This window comes from Peromyscus maniculatus, chromosome 23 (assembly GCF_049852395.1).
Source record: "Peromyscus maniculatus bairdii isolate BWxNUB_F1_BW_parent chromosome 23, HU_Pman_BW_mat_3.1, whole genome shotgun sequence".
NCBI classification, from domain to species: Eukaryota; Metazoa; Chordata; class Mammalia; order Rodentia; family Cricetidae; genus Peromyscus; species Peromyscus maniculatus.
This window is the reverse complement of record NC_134874.1, coordinates 30,180,795-30,197,838: the sequence shown is the minus strand read 5'-3', so window position 1 is coordinate 30,197,838 and position 17,044 is coordinate 30,180,795. Positions and strand designations below refer to the sequence as shown.

Sequence of the window (17,044 nt, the reverse complement as noted above, 5' to 3'; positions counted from 1 at the left end):
TTCTAAAATGTCTGTCCTCATCTGTTAAGTTATCATAGCTGGAGAGGTAATGTCAGTTTATTATATAATACTCAACTTATACAATAAATGAATAACCTGGAAGAGGGGGAAAAGGCCCCAGAATTTGTGTGAGCCAAGATTAACGTTTTCTCCATTTTACCTATGTCAATTATTTGGCCAGAGCAACGGTACAGTAACTAATATGTGTGGGTAGGAAGAAAAAAAAGTGTAGGAGAAAGAATGCAGAGACCCACTGTGAGGCTGGTACCAAAGTCCTGGAATGAGCTAACAAGGGCCAAGGTGAGACTATGGAAGAATGATGGATCCGATGTTGACTGAGAAGCTGTAGGGATGAAAAGGAATCAAACAATGTATTTGGGATAATCCCCATGTTTGTACCCCACCTCAACAGGCAGTTGGTCCTAAGAACGATCATTCTTGGGTTGGAGAGACAGCTCCTCAGTTAGGAGTGGATACTGCCTGTGGTGATTTGAATGAGAATAACATCCACGGGCTCATCTGTTTGCATGTTTAGTCCCCACCGAATTGTTTGGGAAGGATCAGGAGGTGCAGCCTTGTTGGAGTAGGTGTGTCACTGAGGGTGGGCTTTGAGATTTCAAAAGTTCATGCCAGGACCAGTGTCTGTCTGTCTGTCTGCTTGCTGCCTGTGGATCAGGATGTAAAGTTCTTATTTACCTTCTGCTCAGTTCTGTGCCCATCTGCTTCCAGTCATGATGATCATGGACTAACCTCTAAAACTGTAAGCAAGCCCCCAGTTAAAGGCTTTCTTTTATAACAGTTGCCTTGGTCATGGTGTCTCTTCACAGCAATAGAACAGTAAGTAATATGACACTGTTCTTTTACAGGACCCAAGTCTGGCAGTTGTGAACCTATGTCTGACAGTTCACAACTGCCTGTATGTAACTCCAGCTCCATGGGCCCTTGTACAGCTTCCTTAGGCCTATATTCAGACATAAATAAAAATAAAGTCTTAAGAAAAAGTAAAAGAGCTGGGTGGTGATGGTGCACACCTTTAATCTCAGCACTTGGGAGGCAGAGGCAGGCAAGATCCCTGTGAGTTCGAGGCCAGCCTGGTCTACAGAGCCCAGGACAGCCAGGGCTACACTGAAAAACCCTGTCTCAAAACAAAAAAGCAGAAGAATTGCTATTCTAGGACAAACTATTCTGGTAAGCACAATCATCTTTGTGTGAAAATAAGTCTATACAATTTTTGATTCATTACTGACATTTTAAGTAATGCATCTAGCTGGGTGCATTTTTTTTTTTTTTTTTTAGGGACGGGGAGTAGGGTTTCATGTAGCTCTGGCTAGCCGCAACCATTTATAACTAAGAATAGCCTTTAACTCCTGACCTTTCTAAATGTTCTAGCCATGCCCAATTTATGCATTGCTAGAGCTCAAACCCAGGACTTTATCAAGTGAAGTGAGTTCTCTACCAACTGAGCTACAGCTCTGGCCCTTGGACTTTTTTTTTTTTTTTTAAGTGAAAAAAATAAAAATAAAAAAACCCAACTGTCTAAGCAACTTATATATATTTATTTAAAAAAGGACTATGGAGGGCTTTTTAAAAACTATCTTTTAACTGGGTATGACGGATTAATCTATAATTCCAGAATTTAAAAAGGTTGCAGCAGGATTGAGTTCAAGGCTAGCCTGGGCTACATGGCAAGATTCCACCTAAAACACAAACCAAAGCAAAACAACCTTTTCTCTTGTTTTTGTTTTGTATTATTCACTAAAAAAAAAAAGAAACAATCCAATAAGATGTTTATCATCACTGCATTGTTCATCCTGTTACCTGAAAAGTGTACATGAAACTGGACTCTGTGCTCAGTTAGAAACTTTATTACATAACATACTTTCCCAGAATCATTTGAATTGGATCTCAAAGATGTCACTGGAGATGAAAGGCAGCATATGCTTGTAATTCCAGCATTTGGGAGGTAGACACAGGAGGATCAGTTCAGGTCAGTCCTGGGTCAAAAATAAACCACAAAAGTAAATAAAGTAAAAATTCCTCGGTCAGAGAGATGGCTCCACAGGTAATGGCACTTGCCCTTGTCAGGCCCGGTGACCTTGATTTCATCCCTGGGACCCACACTGCAAGAGAACCAACTCCTGCAAGTTGGCTTCTGACCTCCATGTGCATTCCATGGCACATGTATGCATGCATAAACATACCAAAAATGAATTTAGGCTGACAACATACAAAAAAAATCTAGGCTGAGGTACTTAGTTCTTACCCAGCACAAAAGGAATGCTGGATATGATCCCCAGCAGAGGTGAATAAAACAACTTCTTTTGCAGAATGAAAATGTTCTTCAAGCACACTTTTAACCCAATCACTCAGCAGGCAGAAGCAGACAGATCTCTGTGAGTTCGAGGCCAGCCTGGTCTACAAAGCGAGTTCCCAGACAGAGAGGGTTACACAGACAAACCCTGTATCAAAAAAAGAAAGAAAAAATGTTCTTCAAAGTTTTATTTGATAAAAAAATTATGTCCTGCTTGAAAAGGCAGAACTAGAAGCCAGTTGTATAACTGATGAGGCTCAGCTTAATTTCCAGTAATTAGAAAGACAAACAATGGAATAGACTCCTTACTAACTTGTCCAAGCTGGCCTTAAACTCACTTCATAGTGCAGGCAGGCCTGGAACTTGTGATCCTCCTCTATCAACCGGTCAAGTAGCTGAGATTAGAGGCTTGAACCATCAGGCCTGGCAATAAGTGTTAAAGGAGCCAAAAATGATCAGTTCCAAAGATTTGTGAAATTAAAGACACATAATAGATGATCCATTACCATACTCTACCCCCCCCCAAAAAAAATATGAGTTCGTGGCCATTTTTGTTTGTTTTTTGGTTTTTCAAGACAGGGTTTGTGTAGCCTTGGCTGTCCTAGAACTAGCTCTGTAGATCAGGTTGTCCTTGAACTCACAGAGATCCTCCTGCCTCTGCCTCGTAAGTGCTGGGTGTTCATAGCCATCTTAATGTTAACCTCTTCATCCCATTCCCAGCCTACCATTCTCCATGGCCATAATACCCTACCAACACCAAACCAAAACAGAGAGATATGCCCATTGCTACAAAAGAGCCAAACACACCTTTAGTTTTCGTCATCAGTCTACCACACAAAATGATCTACAGATCACAAAATTCTAATTTGGTATGAAGGTGGGAATAGCTGCACATGTTTATATGGTCTGCAATAATGTCTGCAAGAGTTTGAGAGGGCTATGTGGGACAGGAAAACCTCACATTTGTGACCCAAAAATGGTTATCAAAGACAAATTTCAGAGTATACTTTTGGATTCCATTTATAGTGACTGTGCTGTTTTAACTGACAAAACTTTGATTCCTATACAAATGCACACTACATCTCCCCTTCTGAAAAAACTATTCTGTTTAACAGTGTATTTCCTTTAAGCTACAGGATGAGCAGGGTTGGAGAAATAAGGAAAGTCATCTGTTGGTTGGAGCACAACCCATACACAGCAAGGAGCCCAGCTGCCAAGCTTGGGTCTCAGTGCCTCTCTGGCTTTACTGTTTATGTACTCCGAAGTAGCTGAAGTCAGATGTACTCCAGAGAGGTCCAGCTGCTGGGGCCAGATGTTAGAGGTGAGGGTAGGACAAGCTGGGTAGGTGAGTTCCCTGACAGCATCCTTAATAACTAGAGGTTGATATCAAATTACCTTTTACCACAGGAACAGGAAGAAGAGAGAACAGGAGTCAGGCCAGTAGTAAATGCTGATCTACCTCAGGTTATTTACTGCTCCGATGAGATTTCCAGTCAGTCCTGTTACAAGGGAGGATGTGGGGTCTGCCTACAGTATTGCCAGACTGCTCTTGAAAACATGTTATCACTGCTCCAAGAGCTCCGAGGATAGTCACTACAGAAACCCTAGCTGGGGTCCCCCCTCCCCCAATAAAATGAACCCATCAGCACCAAGTTTCCTGAATCCATGATTCATATGCCAAAGCAGCATATTCCTTGTCCAATCTTAAAGCTGGATTAGAAGAATGGCTTTGAAATGCAGCCTCTGGGGGCCTGGCATGGTTGAATATGCCTTTAATCCCAGCACTTAGGAGGCAAAAGCATGTAGGTCTCTCTGAGTTCAAGGCCAGAGAGTTCTGTGTAGCTCACTGGTCTACACAGTGAGTTCAAGAACAGCCAGGGCTACACAGTAAGACCTGTCTCAAAAAAGAAAGAAAGAAATACAGCTTGTTTCCCTTCCCAGAACTTATGATGACCCAGAATATTCTTCCCTCTGCCTGTTGTGCTTACCGGACTGACTCCAACTAGTGGAATCCTTGGAATTTTGTTGCTAATAAGCTTCCATCCCCACCTTGGAAAGAAAGGCTCTTCTGGTGTGAGAAAATTGGTTTAGTGCAAACCCCTTCCCCGAAAGGGGTGACTGGTCCCCAAGCTTCCTTCTTTTCCCAGTGCTTAATTTGCTACTTGCCTCACAATTTTTCAAGACTGGTATCCATTCCTGGGAAATCCTGCTGATCACTGTGCCAGGATGTTTTTCCTAATCCGCCCCACTCTCTGAGTGAAAGGTTGGAGGTGGGATACATTCTAAATTGGCCCTATATATAAAGTAAGGCAAGAGCTCTTTAGACTCAGGGAGTGAGGAAAATGGCATATGGCTCTCTCATGTGGATTCTCTGATGTTTAATTCAGCAGAAACTCCGGAATTTCTGCTTACACCCATTACATTCAAAGGCTTCTCTCCAGTGTGAATCCTCTGATGGCGAACAAGAGCTGAGCTATACCTGAAGGCTTTCCCACATTCACTACATTCATAGGGATTTTCCCCTGTGTGGATTCTTTGATGCTGAATAAGGCCTGAACTGTAGGTAAACTTCCCTCCACATTCCATACATTCATAGGGCTTCTCTCCAGTGTGGATTCTCTGGTGCTGATAGAGGTGTGAGCTCTGGCTGAAGGCTTTCCCACACTCATTACATTCATAGGGTTTCTCTCCAGTGTGGATTCTCTGATGATGAATAAGGGTGGAGCTCCTACTGAAAGCCTTCCCACATTCGTTGCAAGCATAGGGCTTCTCGCCAGTGTGGATTCTCTGATGGTGAGTAAGAGTGGAGCTCCAGCTAAATGTTTTTCCACATTCGTTACATTCATAAGGTTTCTCCCCAGTGTGGATTCTCTGGTGTAGGATGAGAGCAGAGCTACAACTGAAGGTCTTCCCACAATCCTTACATTCATAGGGCTTCTCTCCAGTGTGGATTCTCTGGTGCTGAATAAGATGTGCGCTCTGGCTGAAGGCCTTTCCACATTCACTACATTCGTATGGTTTTTCCCCAGTGTGAATTCTCTGATGTTGAATAAGGTCTGAAGTTCGATTAAAACTCTTGCTACATTCATCACACTTATGGGGTCTGTCTCCCATGGGAAATCTCTGATGTGAAATAAGTTTGGAGTTCATGGTGAAACTGTTCCCAAACTCATTATACTTCTCATTTCTTTGTCCCATGTGGGTGAGCTTTTCCTCAACTGTCATTTGGTGAAACTCCTGTATTTTCCTATTCAGTCTTCCAACAGAGGAGTTCCCTAGCTGTCTCTTCAGACTGACTTCTTGTTCATAGGCTTCTTCAAACTTAAGACCCTGAGAAACATCCGTTTGCAATCGTCCCAGTATCATCTCATGTGACCCCATGCCTTCAGAGAGTATTTGGTCATTTCCAGTTTTGGACTCACCATCTAGCACAATAAAAAAATGCAAGTGTCATATGCTATTTGTGAGGAAAAGAATAAAAGTCAGAGAAAAAATAATCATGTGTCTGACATTTATAGTGCCAAAAGCACATGTCCCTTTGCTGGACTGAAGAGAGGCCTCCAACCTTTATGTATAACTAAAGCAAAGTAAGACAAATGGGCTAAAGAAACAGAGAAGGAACAGGGAGAAAGCTGGGGAGAAGAGGTGCGAACTTAGAGGAAGTCAGTGATGTGCTGGGGATGGGAGGAGATGGCCTGCTTTGTTGGGAACAAAAACTAGGTAAGGGAGGTTGAAGAGCTGGCTCAGAGGTTAAGAGTACTTGTTGCGCTTGCAGAGGACACGGGTTTGATTCCCAGGGCCCACATGGCAGCTCCCAACTGTCTGTAACTGTAGTCCCAGGAGATCCAATGCTTTCCTCTGACCTTCAGAGGCACCAGGAACACATGTGGTGCACACATACATGCAGGCAAACACTCACACACATAAAAGAATAAGGTAAACAAATCTTTAAAATAAAACAAGTCTAGGTAAGAAAGACTTGTTTCTTAATGAAGCGCCAAAGTTTCCAGGCAGGTCAGAGGCTGTAGCTGTGGCTGGGAAGATGGTGAGAAGAAAAGGACAATGGGTGAAGTAGCAAGTTTAAGAACGACAGGAAAGCCGGGCGGTGGTGGCGCACGCCTTTAATACCAACACTCTGGAGGCAGAGGCAGGAGGATCTCCGTGAGTTCAAGGCCAACCAGGCTCCAAAGCTACACAGAGAAACCCTGTCTCAAAAAACAAAACAAAAAGAAAGACAGGGGTGATATGTGTCTATTAATTGTAGCACACAGTAGGCTGGAAGACCATGAGTTTGAGGCCAGCCTGGGCTACATAGGGAGACACAGTCCAAAAAAGGGGAAGCCCGATAGGTGGAGCAAATAGGTAGGGAACTTAATAGACTGCTGAAGAGAGAGGCAGGAAAAAGAGATGAAAAACAGCAGTAGAGCAAGAAGGAGCAGAGAACAGACACTAAGAATCCCCGGGGAGAACTAACCTGTCTGTAGTCCAACCACGTATGCCACCAACAAAGACAAAAGTTTTAGGCCAGCTATGGGCTGTAGACCAAGAAGGCGACGTTGTGTTGCAGACTATATAAATAATCTCCATGTCTGGCTTCTCATTTTCACTATATACAGAGTTCCTATAGGGAACTCTAGGCACCGAGGATGGTTCCACTGGGTCCAGGTAGTATTTTCAGTTTGTCAGTATTTTTTAAAGCAGACAGGGCAAAGACTCACTTGGATAGACCCCTCTCAAGCCTTCTCTCTTCTCAGACGCCTCAATTCTCATTCCAGCCAAGAGACTGTCACAGGACTCAAAAGAAGAACCCGCTCATAGGGAGAGACATGGCCACACTAAGTGTTCCCAGAGCACAAACCTAGACCCCAGGTCTGCAGGGGACAAAAGGAAATGCATAGGGACATCTCAACTGGCAGTTAGGAAGATGCCCTGGTACTGCTGGGAAAAATGTTCTAACTGAAAGTGAGGTGAGAGACTTAACTAAGTGTTAAGGAGGTAATTTCTACTTAAAACAAGGAATTGATTTTGTTTGTTTGTTTATTTATTTATTCAGAGACAGGGTCTCAATATGTAGCCCTGGCTAGCTGTCCTGGAACTCACTATTTAGACCTGGCTGGCCTTGAACTCACAGAGGTCTCCCAGCTTCTGTTTCCCAGATGCTGGAATTAAAGGTGTATAATACCATGCCTAGCAATACATTTCTTTTAAAAATTGTGTGTGTGTGTCCACATGTGTGCAGGTGTTTCTGGAGACCAGAAGAGGGCATCAGCCCCACACCACCCCCTAAAATTGAGGTTACAGGTAGCTTTGGAGCCCCCTGCTGTGGCCGTTAGGACCTGAGTTATAGTCCTCTGAAAGAGCAGCAGTGCTCTTAACTCCTGAGCCATCTCTCCAGCCTCAGAACATACATTTCTATAAGAGGTACAGAAGCTCCTGAACAAAACAGTAGGTCCTTGGAGTAATCCAACAGAAAAAAGAACAGAGAGCTCTAGAATGTTCACTCAGACACAGAGCACCACCTTCCATGTTCAGGAATCCCAACATCCTAATCCTTTAGAAAAGTCTCTGAGTGACACATTAAGTCCTGGAAATAGATGGCTAAAGTACCAGGTTTGGTGTTAATAGGGAGGGGGTCAGCCAGATGTGGTGGCTCACACCTATACCCCAGCACTACAGTACATGAAGTATAAGGATTACACAGTTTAATGCCATCCTGGGCTACTTAATGAGTTCCAGGTCGGCCTAGGCTGCAGTGTGAAACCCTGTCTCAAATAGACAGACAGGTAGATAGGTAGATAGGTGGATGAATGAATGGATGAATGGATGGATGGATGGATGGATGGATGGATGGATGGATGGATGGATGGACAGACAGACAGATAGATAAATAAGTCCAGACAGACAGACAAATAAATCCAAAGATATAAATAACAGGAAAAAACACTGGAGTTCAAACTTTGTCATTCACAAGTTCTACTACCATGCAAAAAGTGTCTAAGGTTCATTATTTGTTTGCTTGTTTGTTTGAGGCAGGGTCTCACACAGCCCATGGTGGTCTCAAACCCATAGTGAACATGTCACAGCTGGTGCACCTGCCTCTACTTCTCAAATGATGATATTACAGGTATATGCCACCATGCCCAATTGGCTTCTAAGGGTCTTTTTGTTTGTTTTCCATATATGAGTGGTTGTCTGCATGTATGTGTATCACATGCATGCCTGGTATCTGTGGAGGCTAGAAGGTGTCAGATTCCCAGGAACTGGGACTACAGAAGGTTGCAAGCTGCCGTGTGGGTGCAGAAATAGAACACAGGTCCTCTGGAAGAGCAGCCAGTGCTCTTAAGCACTGAGCTGCCTCTCCAGCCCTGATTTTGTGTTTCTTAACCTTACGTTCCAAACCTATAAAATGAAGATAATACTAACCACCTCAACTGTGGAGTTACTATGAGAATTAAATGCAAGGATATATATGAAACCTCCTTATAAGCAGCAAATTACCCTATAAATGTGAGTTGTCATTCTTACTGTTATTAGTTTTCGTTTTTTTTTTTTTTTTTTTTTTTTTTGGTTTTTTCGAGACAGGGTTTCTCTGTGTAGCTTTGCGCCTTTCCTGGAGCTCACTTGGTAGCCCAGGCTGGCCTCGAACTCACAAAGATCCGCCTGCCTCTGCCTCCCGAGTGCTGGGATTAAAGGCGTGCGCCACCACGCCCGGCTAGTTTTCGTTTTTAATTTATTTATTGTTAATGTTTATGATTGTCTGCATGCATGCATGGATGTACCGTGTGTGTCTGGTGCAGATCCCTTAAAAATGGAGTTACAATTGAGAGCCTCCATGTGAGAAATGGGAAACTGAACTTAGGTCTTCTGCAAGAGCAGAAAGTGCCATCTCTCCAGCACCACTATTAGAGTTTTCTAAGACTACATTGCCACTAGCAAACCCTGAAGCCTAGAAAAAGTAGCATGCTCTGTTGAGAAGGTACAAGTCCTTACCCAGTGAGAACACATTCCCATAGTTCTCCAGCATCACATCCCTGTAGAGGTCCCTCTGTGCAGGTTCCAGACGCTTCCACTCTTTCCAGATGAAGTACACAGCTACATCCTCAAATGTTACCAAATCCTGAAACAGTCATATGGCCATATGTACAATTTCAGGGCAAGGGTCAGGACTGGCAGCACCAGACAGCAACCAGGATGGGGCTGAGCTCTTTGGGATGAGGGCAGAGGTCAGAGCAATACCAGTGTGAGCATCCAAAACAGGGTACAGCATTGATGGCATAGGGATGAGCATAACTGCCTTCCAAGAGTCCATAATGGAAATGATTTTTTTTATTAACATTTATTTATTTGGGGGAGGGGTACCACTGCACACAATGGAGGTCAGAGGACAATCTGTGACAGTCAGTTCTCTGCTTGTAACATACAGATCCCAGGGATTATATCCAGTTGGCAGGGTTGGCCGCAAACACCATTTTCGTTTGCTTTTGTTTTTCCAGACAGGGTTTCTCTGTGTAGCTCTGGCTATCCTGGATCTTGCTCTGTAGACCAGGCTGACCTTGAACTCACAGAGATCCACCTGCCTCTGCCTCCTGAGTGCTGAGATTAAAGGTGTTGGTCTGGCCACAGAACCATGGTTTTGATGGACAGAATTAAGAGTTTAGGGCACTAAATGATACATCACTCTACAAAACGAGAAGGAAAAGAATGAAGGGAAGGAACCATGGCTTACCTGGGACTTGGCCTTCAGAAGTGCAGCAGCCAACATCTCTTGCCCCAGGCTGTCCTTGTCAGGAAAGGAAGGGACTTTTGAAGAGGAAAGAGCTGAAGGACAATACCAGGGCCAGGAATCAATCTGCCTGCTTTCTGACCTAAGGTCACATGCCTCAAAACCCACCCTGTCTCTGCTTCCATGAATGCCACACTCCTGACCATTCATGCCTGTTCTTCAAGTGGGGTCGGGGACCAGTTCCATTCTCATTTTCCTTCCAATACTGCAAATTCTTGTAGGAGATTCGTAGGCAGAGGGAAATGAGCAGCTTCCCTCGAGCCCGGACCGAAAACACAACACCCACACCTCTTCTCTTTTTCCATCCAAAGACCAAATCTATATCAATATGAAAGAAATGTTTCCTAGCTCTGCTCTGGACCACATACCTTTCCCCATCAGCCGTAAGTTTTGTGTTTGTCTCTCAGGGTCTAACCCACTATACATAACTAGATTTGACAAAACAGATTTTAAATGCTTTTTCCTAGTAAGCATGGGAACAATAGCCATTATGACTGAAACCGGCCGCTCTTAGCTCAGTGCTAAGTGCTTACCTAGCAAATGTATGTGTGGCGGCGTTCCTGCTGAGCTACTCCTAGCCTGGGCTCCAGAGAGCAGCACCTAGCCCTAATCCACCCTTTGTTTAACCCACACCTTTTGTTTCTCTTATCGCCCTATGTGAATCTTGTCTGAGAGTCTCCCAAGGATCAAAGGCCTATGCAAAACTTGGTTCAGGAAACCGGGAAAACCGTGGTACCTGAGAAATCAAGGAATTTGCACTTGGCATTTTATCTTTGGGAGCTTCTTTCAGGTTGCTTTGAGCATATGAAAATTAACTGGCTAAACTGTAAATAGAAAATAAAAATGCCCTGGGTGAAAGGAAAGTGCTTCAGTCCGCCAAGGCAGGACCCCCTTGCAGCCAGGAAAGACTAGATTCACTCTTAAGGTGCCTCTGAGTCTTCTTTCCACGGATCCGTCACACACCCCGCTATGACAATCTGAGACATACATGACCCTGGTAAGTGCCCTAGAAGTCCTTTCTCCCACACAACTTTCTAACGTTTGGGGAATTTGTGTGTAGGAATGCCCCTGTGAGTGTGGGTGCATACACGCCACGGTGCACATGTGGAGGTCAGAGGACAGCCTCAGTTCCTGCTTCCCTCCTCGGTTGAGACTGGGTATCTTGGTTGTTTTTCTGCTATGTATGCCATGCTAGCTGGCCTATGAGCTTCTGGGGATTCTCCCATCTCTAGCTCCCATCTCCCATTGGAATGCTGGGACTACAGACATTCTTACTATGCATATGGTTTAATGCAGGTTCTGGGGATTCAAACTCATGTCCTCATGCTTCCAAGACAAGAGCTTTTACCCACTGAGCCACCTCTCCAACCCCACAGCTCTTTAATATTTTTAAAAAAGTATGAAAATGTAATGAAACCCAATATCATATATAATTACTATATGGCAATACAAAACGTTTCAAAAAGAGAGTTCAGGGCAGGTTCTATGGCTCAATGGGTGAAGGCACATTGACAAAGCCTCTCTGCTTGAGCTGATGCCTACCCCCCCCAACTCACATGGTGGAAGGAAGGAACCAACTCCAGAGCTTGCCCTCTGACCTCTGCATAGAAACTTTGGTGTATTGTGCCATATATGTCTATATACATAACAAACAAAATAAATACATTTAATTTAAAAAATTCAATGAAAGTTATTTTGGCTTGGGTGTGATGCCACATGCCTTTAGTCCCAGCACCTGGAGGGCAGAAGCAGGTAGATCTCTAGGAGTTCCAGGGCAGCCTGGTCTACATAGGAAGTCCTTAGCCATCTAGGGCTGCACAGTGAGACCCTGTCTCAACACACACACACACACACACACACACACACACACACACACACACACACACACACAGGAAAGAATGAGGCAGGGCTTGGTGAAAGATATCTGTTTAAACCCAACACTACAGACACGAGTCAAGAATATGGAAAATTAAAAGCCAGCCTCGGCTACACAATGAGACCCTGTCTCAAGAGACAAACAAGCCTACCAAGTGTGCTGGCCCACACCTTTATCCCAGCACTAAAGATGCACAGGCAGGGGGATCTCTCCGAGGTTCAGACCAACCTAGTTACACAGTGAGTTTCTGGTCAGCCATGGCAACAAAGTGAGGCCCTGCCTCAAAGGGAAACAAAAACACAAGCAAGTTAAACAACAGAAAAAGAGGAGAACAACCTCCTCTCCCAACCCCATTATCTTACCACTCTCTAGCAGGGGCCGAGGTTCCTGGGATGCAAGGTCAGCCTGAGTTTCCATGGGTGAGTGAAATGTTTTGGTCACTGATCTCCTACCTGTAGACTCAGCAGGAAGCAGGTTTTGAAGAAGCACTGCAGAGGCAAAGAGATCAAAGTTATTTTTTAAAATGCCTCCTGATTTCATAAAGGGAATTGCATCTCAGTACACAGGAAGAGTGAGAAGAAACACACAGGACTACCCTTTGATCCCTGTGAACATGGGTACTTCTGTAATGAGCCCACACAGATTTCCAACATTTTTAGTGACAAGTGTAGTAATGAGGTGGGTATCATTCACTAGACTGAGATGACTGACCCTGAGCCAGGTATGGTGGCATACACCTGTAATGCCTGCACTAGGGAGATGTGGAAGGGGGATTAGTTCAGGGCCAAACTATGTTGTAAGAAACCTTAGCTTGGGGCTGGAGAGATGGCTCAGCAGTTAACACCACTGGCTGTTCTTCCAGAGGACCTAAGATCAAGTCCAGCACCCACATGACAGTTCACAACCATCTGAACTTTAGTTCCAACGGATCCAACACCCTCACACAGATGTGCAGACAAAACACCAATGCACATAAAATAGAAATAAATAGTTTTTAAAATTTAAAAAAAAAAAAAAAGAAAGAAACCTTATCTTGCTGGGCAGTGGTTGTGCACACCTTTATCCCAGAACTCAGCACTCAGGAGGCAGAGGCAAGTGGATCTCTGTGAGTTCGAGATCAGCCTTGTCTACAGAGTGGGATCCAAGACAGCCAAAGGCCAAGGTTACACAGAGAAACCCTATCTCAAAAAAGAAAGAAAAAGAAAGAAGGAAGGAAACAAAGAAAGAGAGAGAGAGAGAGAGAGAGAGAGAGAGAGAGAGAGAGAGAGAGAGAGAAGGAAAGAAAGAAAAGAAAAGAAAAGAAAAGAAAAGAAAAGAAAAGAAAAGAAAAGAAAAGAAGAAGAAGAAACCTATCTTGGGACTATTGAGGTGGCTCAGTGGTTTAGAGCACTTGTTGCCCTTCCTGAAGACCTAAGTTCGATTACCATCTCCCACACTGCAACTCAGAACATCTGGAACTCCAGTTCCAAGGAATCCAATGCCACCTTCTGGACCTGAAAGGCCCCAGGCACATACACAGTGCAGAGACACAGTGCAAAACACCCACACACATAATATAAAAGTAAATAAATATAAAAAAGAAACCCTATCTCAAAAAACAATTAAAAGGACTAACCCCAATTGTGCTTCCTCTCACTAAGAAGGTGGCAACATTCTTTACACTACTCCACACCTTTTTTTCTAAAAATAGGATCTCATAGCTCTTTGTGCCATCCGGTCTCAAAACAAACAAGGGACTGGAATGATGGTCAGTGGTTAAGAGCACTGGCTGTCCTTCCAGAGGGCCCAGGGCCTGATTCCCAGCATTCACATGGTGGCTCACAACCATCTGTAACTCCAGTCCTAGGGGATTTGATGCCCTCTTCTGGCTTCTGGGGACACTGCATGCACACAGTACACAGACATACACATAGGCAAAACACCTATACACATAAAAAAAAAAAAAAATAGACCAAGCTAGCAACAGTATGAGACCCTATCGCAAATATGGGTCAAAAACAATGGACAAAAACAACAAAATTATCTTCTCTTTAAAAATCAGCCAGGTGGCGGTGGCGGCGCAGCACACCTTTAATCTTGACACAAGGGAGGTAGTGACAGGCAGATTTCTAAATTCAAGGACAGCCTGGTCTCCAGAGCAAGTTCCAGGACAGCCAGGGCTACAGAGAAATCCTGTTGGAGAGGGATGGGGGTGGGGGTAATCAACTACTTGGCATGGGTGGCACAGTTGTTTATCGGGAGTGGGTGTAGGTTCATGCAGGTCCATGGAAAGAAGTACAGAGGCACCTCAAGGCTGAATTTCAGCCTTTTCCAGATGCAGGGTGGATTTCTCACGGTGAACTGAATTGCCCTTGCTGAGCAAAGAGCCCTTTTGTTAGACAAATCACACCTTTAGCAAGTCAATTCGTATACCAGAGTCTTTGATCTAAGCCCCCCAAAGGGACAATGCCAAGCCAAATGCAAATTCTCAGCAATAACACCACTGGGTGGTTGTTACTAAGTTTACATAGGCTTCCATCCCCTCGGAAACTCAGATAAGACTTCAGACAAAAGGTAAGGAGGCAGGGGGTAGCAATCACAAAAGGCAGATCAAAGCTAGGTGCTAGCACTCTAGTATCAAACCGGCTGTAGCGTAGTAGGAATTCGTCCATCATCGCACAGACCTGAAAGCCTAGCACCTGACACCTGAGAGGCTGAGGCAAGCTGAGCATGGTGACCCATGCCTTTGATACCAGTACTTGGAAGGCAGACTTCAAGGCCAGCCTGGTCTGCATAATGAGTTCAAGGACAGTCAGGGTTTGTAGAGAGATGCTGTCTCAAAAAACAAACAACAGAGTGAAAGGCAATAGTCCCCGTTCAAGGCTGTGTTAACTGAAGCTGGAACTCAAAGGCATATTGTTGAGGACAAGTCCCCAGTGTCTTGAGTCAGTCAACAATGTTTCTCATAGAAACTCTGCATGGTACTTCTGCCATCTGGGTATGGGCAGAGCCTTTCCCCGGCCCTGTTGCCAACTCCACTCCCTCAAACTGCCCAAGGGACCAAGAAGGACCACATGACAGTGAGGACAGGTCAGGAGGCCTCCCTTCCTGGATCCTTTCTTCCTTCTACAGAGTTAACCCCTGTTAAGATTAAAGTAGTGATGTAAGAAATTTGACATCTTATGTTCAGTTTCTGGGATTTTATTTATTTATTTTTTTTTGTCTTTCTTTATTGGGTAAGACCTCACAGTATACCCCAGACTAGGCTGGAATTAATTCACTGTATAGTACAGGTTGGCCTTGAAATTATATTCATACTCCTGCTTCATTTGCATCTGTGCTGGGATTACAGATGTGAGCCAGCAAGCTTGACTAATTCCTGGAAATTCATTTTAAGTGTTTCTCAACTAGGGGTGGGGGTGGGGTCGAAGGCCCCTTTCACAGGGGTCGCCTAAGACCACCAGAAAACAGATATATACATTACAGTTCGTAACAGTAGAAAAATTACAGTTATGAAGTAGCAACAAAAATAACTATGGTTGGGGGTCACTCTAACATAGGAACTGTATTAAAGGGTCGCAGCATTAGGAAGGGTGAGAACCACTGCTTTAGGTGATACCAGTGCTGTATGATTAAGGGAGCAAAATGGAAAAACTCACGTGAAACTTATTTCTAATATAGATGCTTAAGAAGTACGGAGGGAAAGGGATATACTCTAATAACTACCGACGAAGGCCATTGTCTTTTCATTGCACCCTAGAGAGCTGATATGAACTGAAGGTTCTCTGTGTCAATCTAGGTTCTTAGTGTCTTAGTCAGCTGGACACTCAGCCACTTTCTGCAGGGAGTCTGCGCCAGCGTTGTACAGCTTCGCCAGGAAAGGGTATCCGGCAGCAAGATAAAACATATCTATAGGACACTAGGTGAGGTCCCCGCAGGATCTTTCTGAGGACCTGAGTTCGCATCTCCTCCCCAGCCTTAGTTCTCACTAAGACACAGAACTACTCTCACTCTCCGATCCAATTAAGGAAAAACAAACTTCTTCTCCTGCCCCCAGCACAGAAAACGGTGCACTGAGAGTACCAAGTTAGGCTGGCTGTCTGTCTGTCATCAGCTGTTTTAAAGAAAGGGACCTCTGCAGCGACGCTGGAAATTTCAAACACTGGGGCTGGCGGTGGAGGACACAAGAGCAGGTCCGGAGTCCCAATCCGCGACACGCGGGAACCCGCTGGGCTCGAGGAGCCGGGGTTGCGGAGCTGAGCAGCGGCCGCAGGGACAAGGAGGGCCCAGGACCCCACGGAGCCGGGCCCGGGGACCCCGCGGGCCGCAGAGGCGTGAACACCAACCCCCTTCCCCGGCGACCACACTTCCGCCTCACCGCGAGTCCCGAAGACGGCCCCACTCACCCTGGGGACAGGGACGTAATTAGGGGGCCGGACACGAACCAGGCCCTCTTGGACCCTGTCACAGACCCACACAACCGAGAACAGAACAAAGAACGGAAGTTCCCCCTCCCCATGTCGTTTCCGGGTCGTCCTTCGCCACCCACTACAATCCCCGTGAGCCAAACGCCCGTTTGCTTTCTCTAGGAAAACGGGAGGTCTTCATCTCTCGATGGTTCGCTGACTCAAAGAAGACTGGTGTGCAGGAAAAACAAGTGCTGCAGACCGCGCCGCCTGCTGGCCAGGTCGGGAAGGGACGATGAGCAGGTGGAAGAAGCTGGAGGCTCTGGGAATTCAGGCCATAAAATCCGGTGGACCAGTCAACACCATCGCCTAAACTTCCACAGCAAATATAAGAAACTTGAAGATCCGTTAATATAAATATGAACCATGCTGGGCGGTGGTGGTGCAGACCTCTAATCCCAGCACTTGGGAGGCATAGGCAGGCGGATCTCTGTGAGTTCGAGGCCAGCCTGGGCTACAGAGTGAGTTCCAGGAAAGGCGCTAAAGCTACACAGAGAAACCCTGTCTCGAAAAAACCAAACCAAACAAACAAACAAACAAAAAAAAAAAAAAGGTGGGGGCTGGAGAGATGGCTCAGTGGTTAAGAGCACTGGCTACTCTTCCAGACGACCCGGGTTCAATTCTCAGCA

General features: G+C 45.1%; 1 protein-coding gene across 3 annotated transcripts; it reads right to left on the bottom strand.

Moving 5' to 3' along the window:
• Positions 1-1,850: 1,850 nt before the first annotated feature.
• Positions 1,851-16,509, bottom strand: Znf3 (zinc finger protein 3). Of its 3 annotated transcripts, XM_006971201.4 has the most exons (5): positions 16,356-16,509; positions 12,333-12,458; positions 10,038-10,129; positions 9,302-9,428; positions 1,851-5,736 (listed from the first exon to the last, which is right to left on the bottom strand). In XM_006971201.4, the coding sequence occupies exons 2-5, from the start codon at positions 12,385-12,387 to the stop codon at positions 4,670-4,672; spliced, it is 1,341 nt and encodes a 446-aa protein (XP_006971263.1). In that variant the 5' UTR covers positions 12,388-12,458; positions 16,356-16,509; the 3' UTR covers positions 1,851-4,669. The 3 variants fall into 3 exon arrangements, with proteins under 3 accessions (XP_006971263.1, XP_076417163.1, XP_042123831.1); XM_076561048.1 differs by lacking the exon at positions 10,038-10,129; XM_042267897.2 differs by lacking the exons at positions 12,333-12,458; positions 16,356-16,509 and having other exon boundaries at positions 10,038-12,250.
• Positions 16,510-17,044: the final 535 nt, after the last annotated feature.

Coding starts and splice junctions, on each gene's coding strand:
- Znf3 (XM_042267897.2), bottom strand. CDS start 10,244: ATGAATGGTCAGGAGTGTGGCATTCATGGAAGCAGAGACAGGGTGGGT. Junction 9,429..10,037: donor TTCTGAAGGCCAAGTCCCAG/GTAAGCCATGGT, acceptor TGACTGTTTCAG/GATTTGGTAACATTTGAGGA. Junction 5,737..9,301: donor TGGGAATGTGTTCTCACTGG/GTAAGGACTTGT, acceptor TTATTGTGCTAG/ATGGTGAGTCCAAAACTGGA.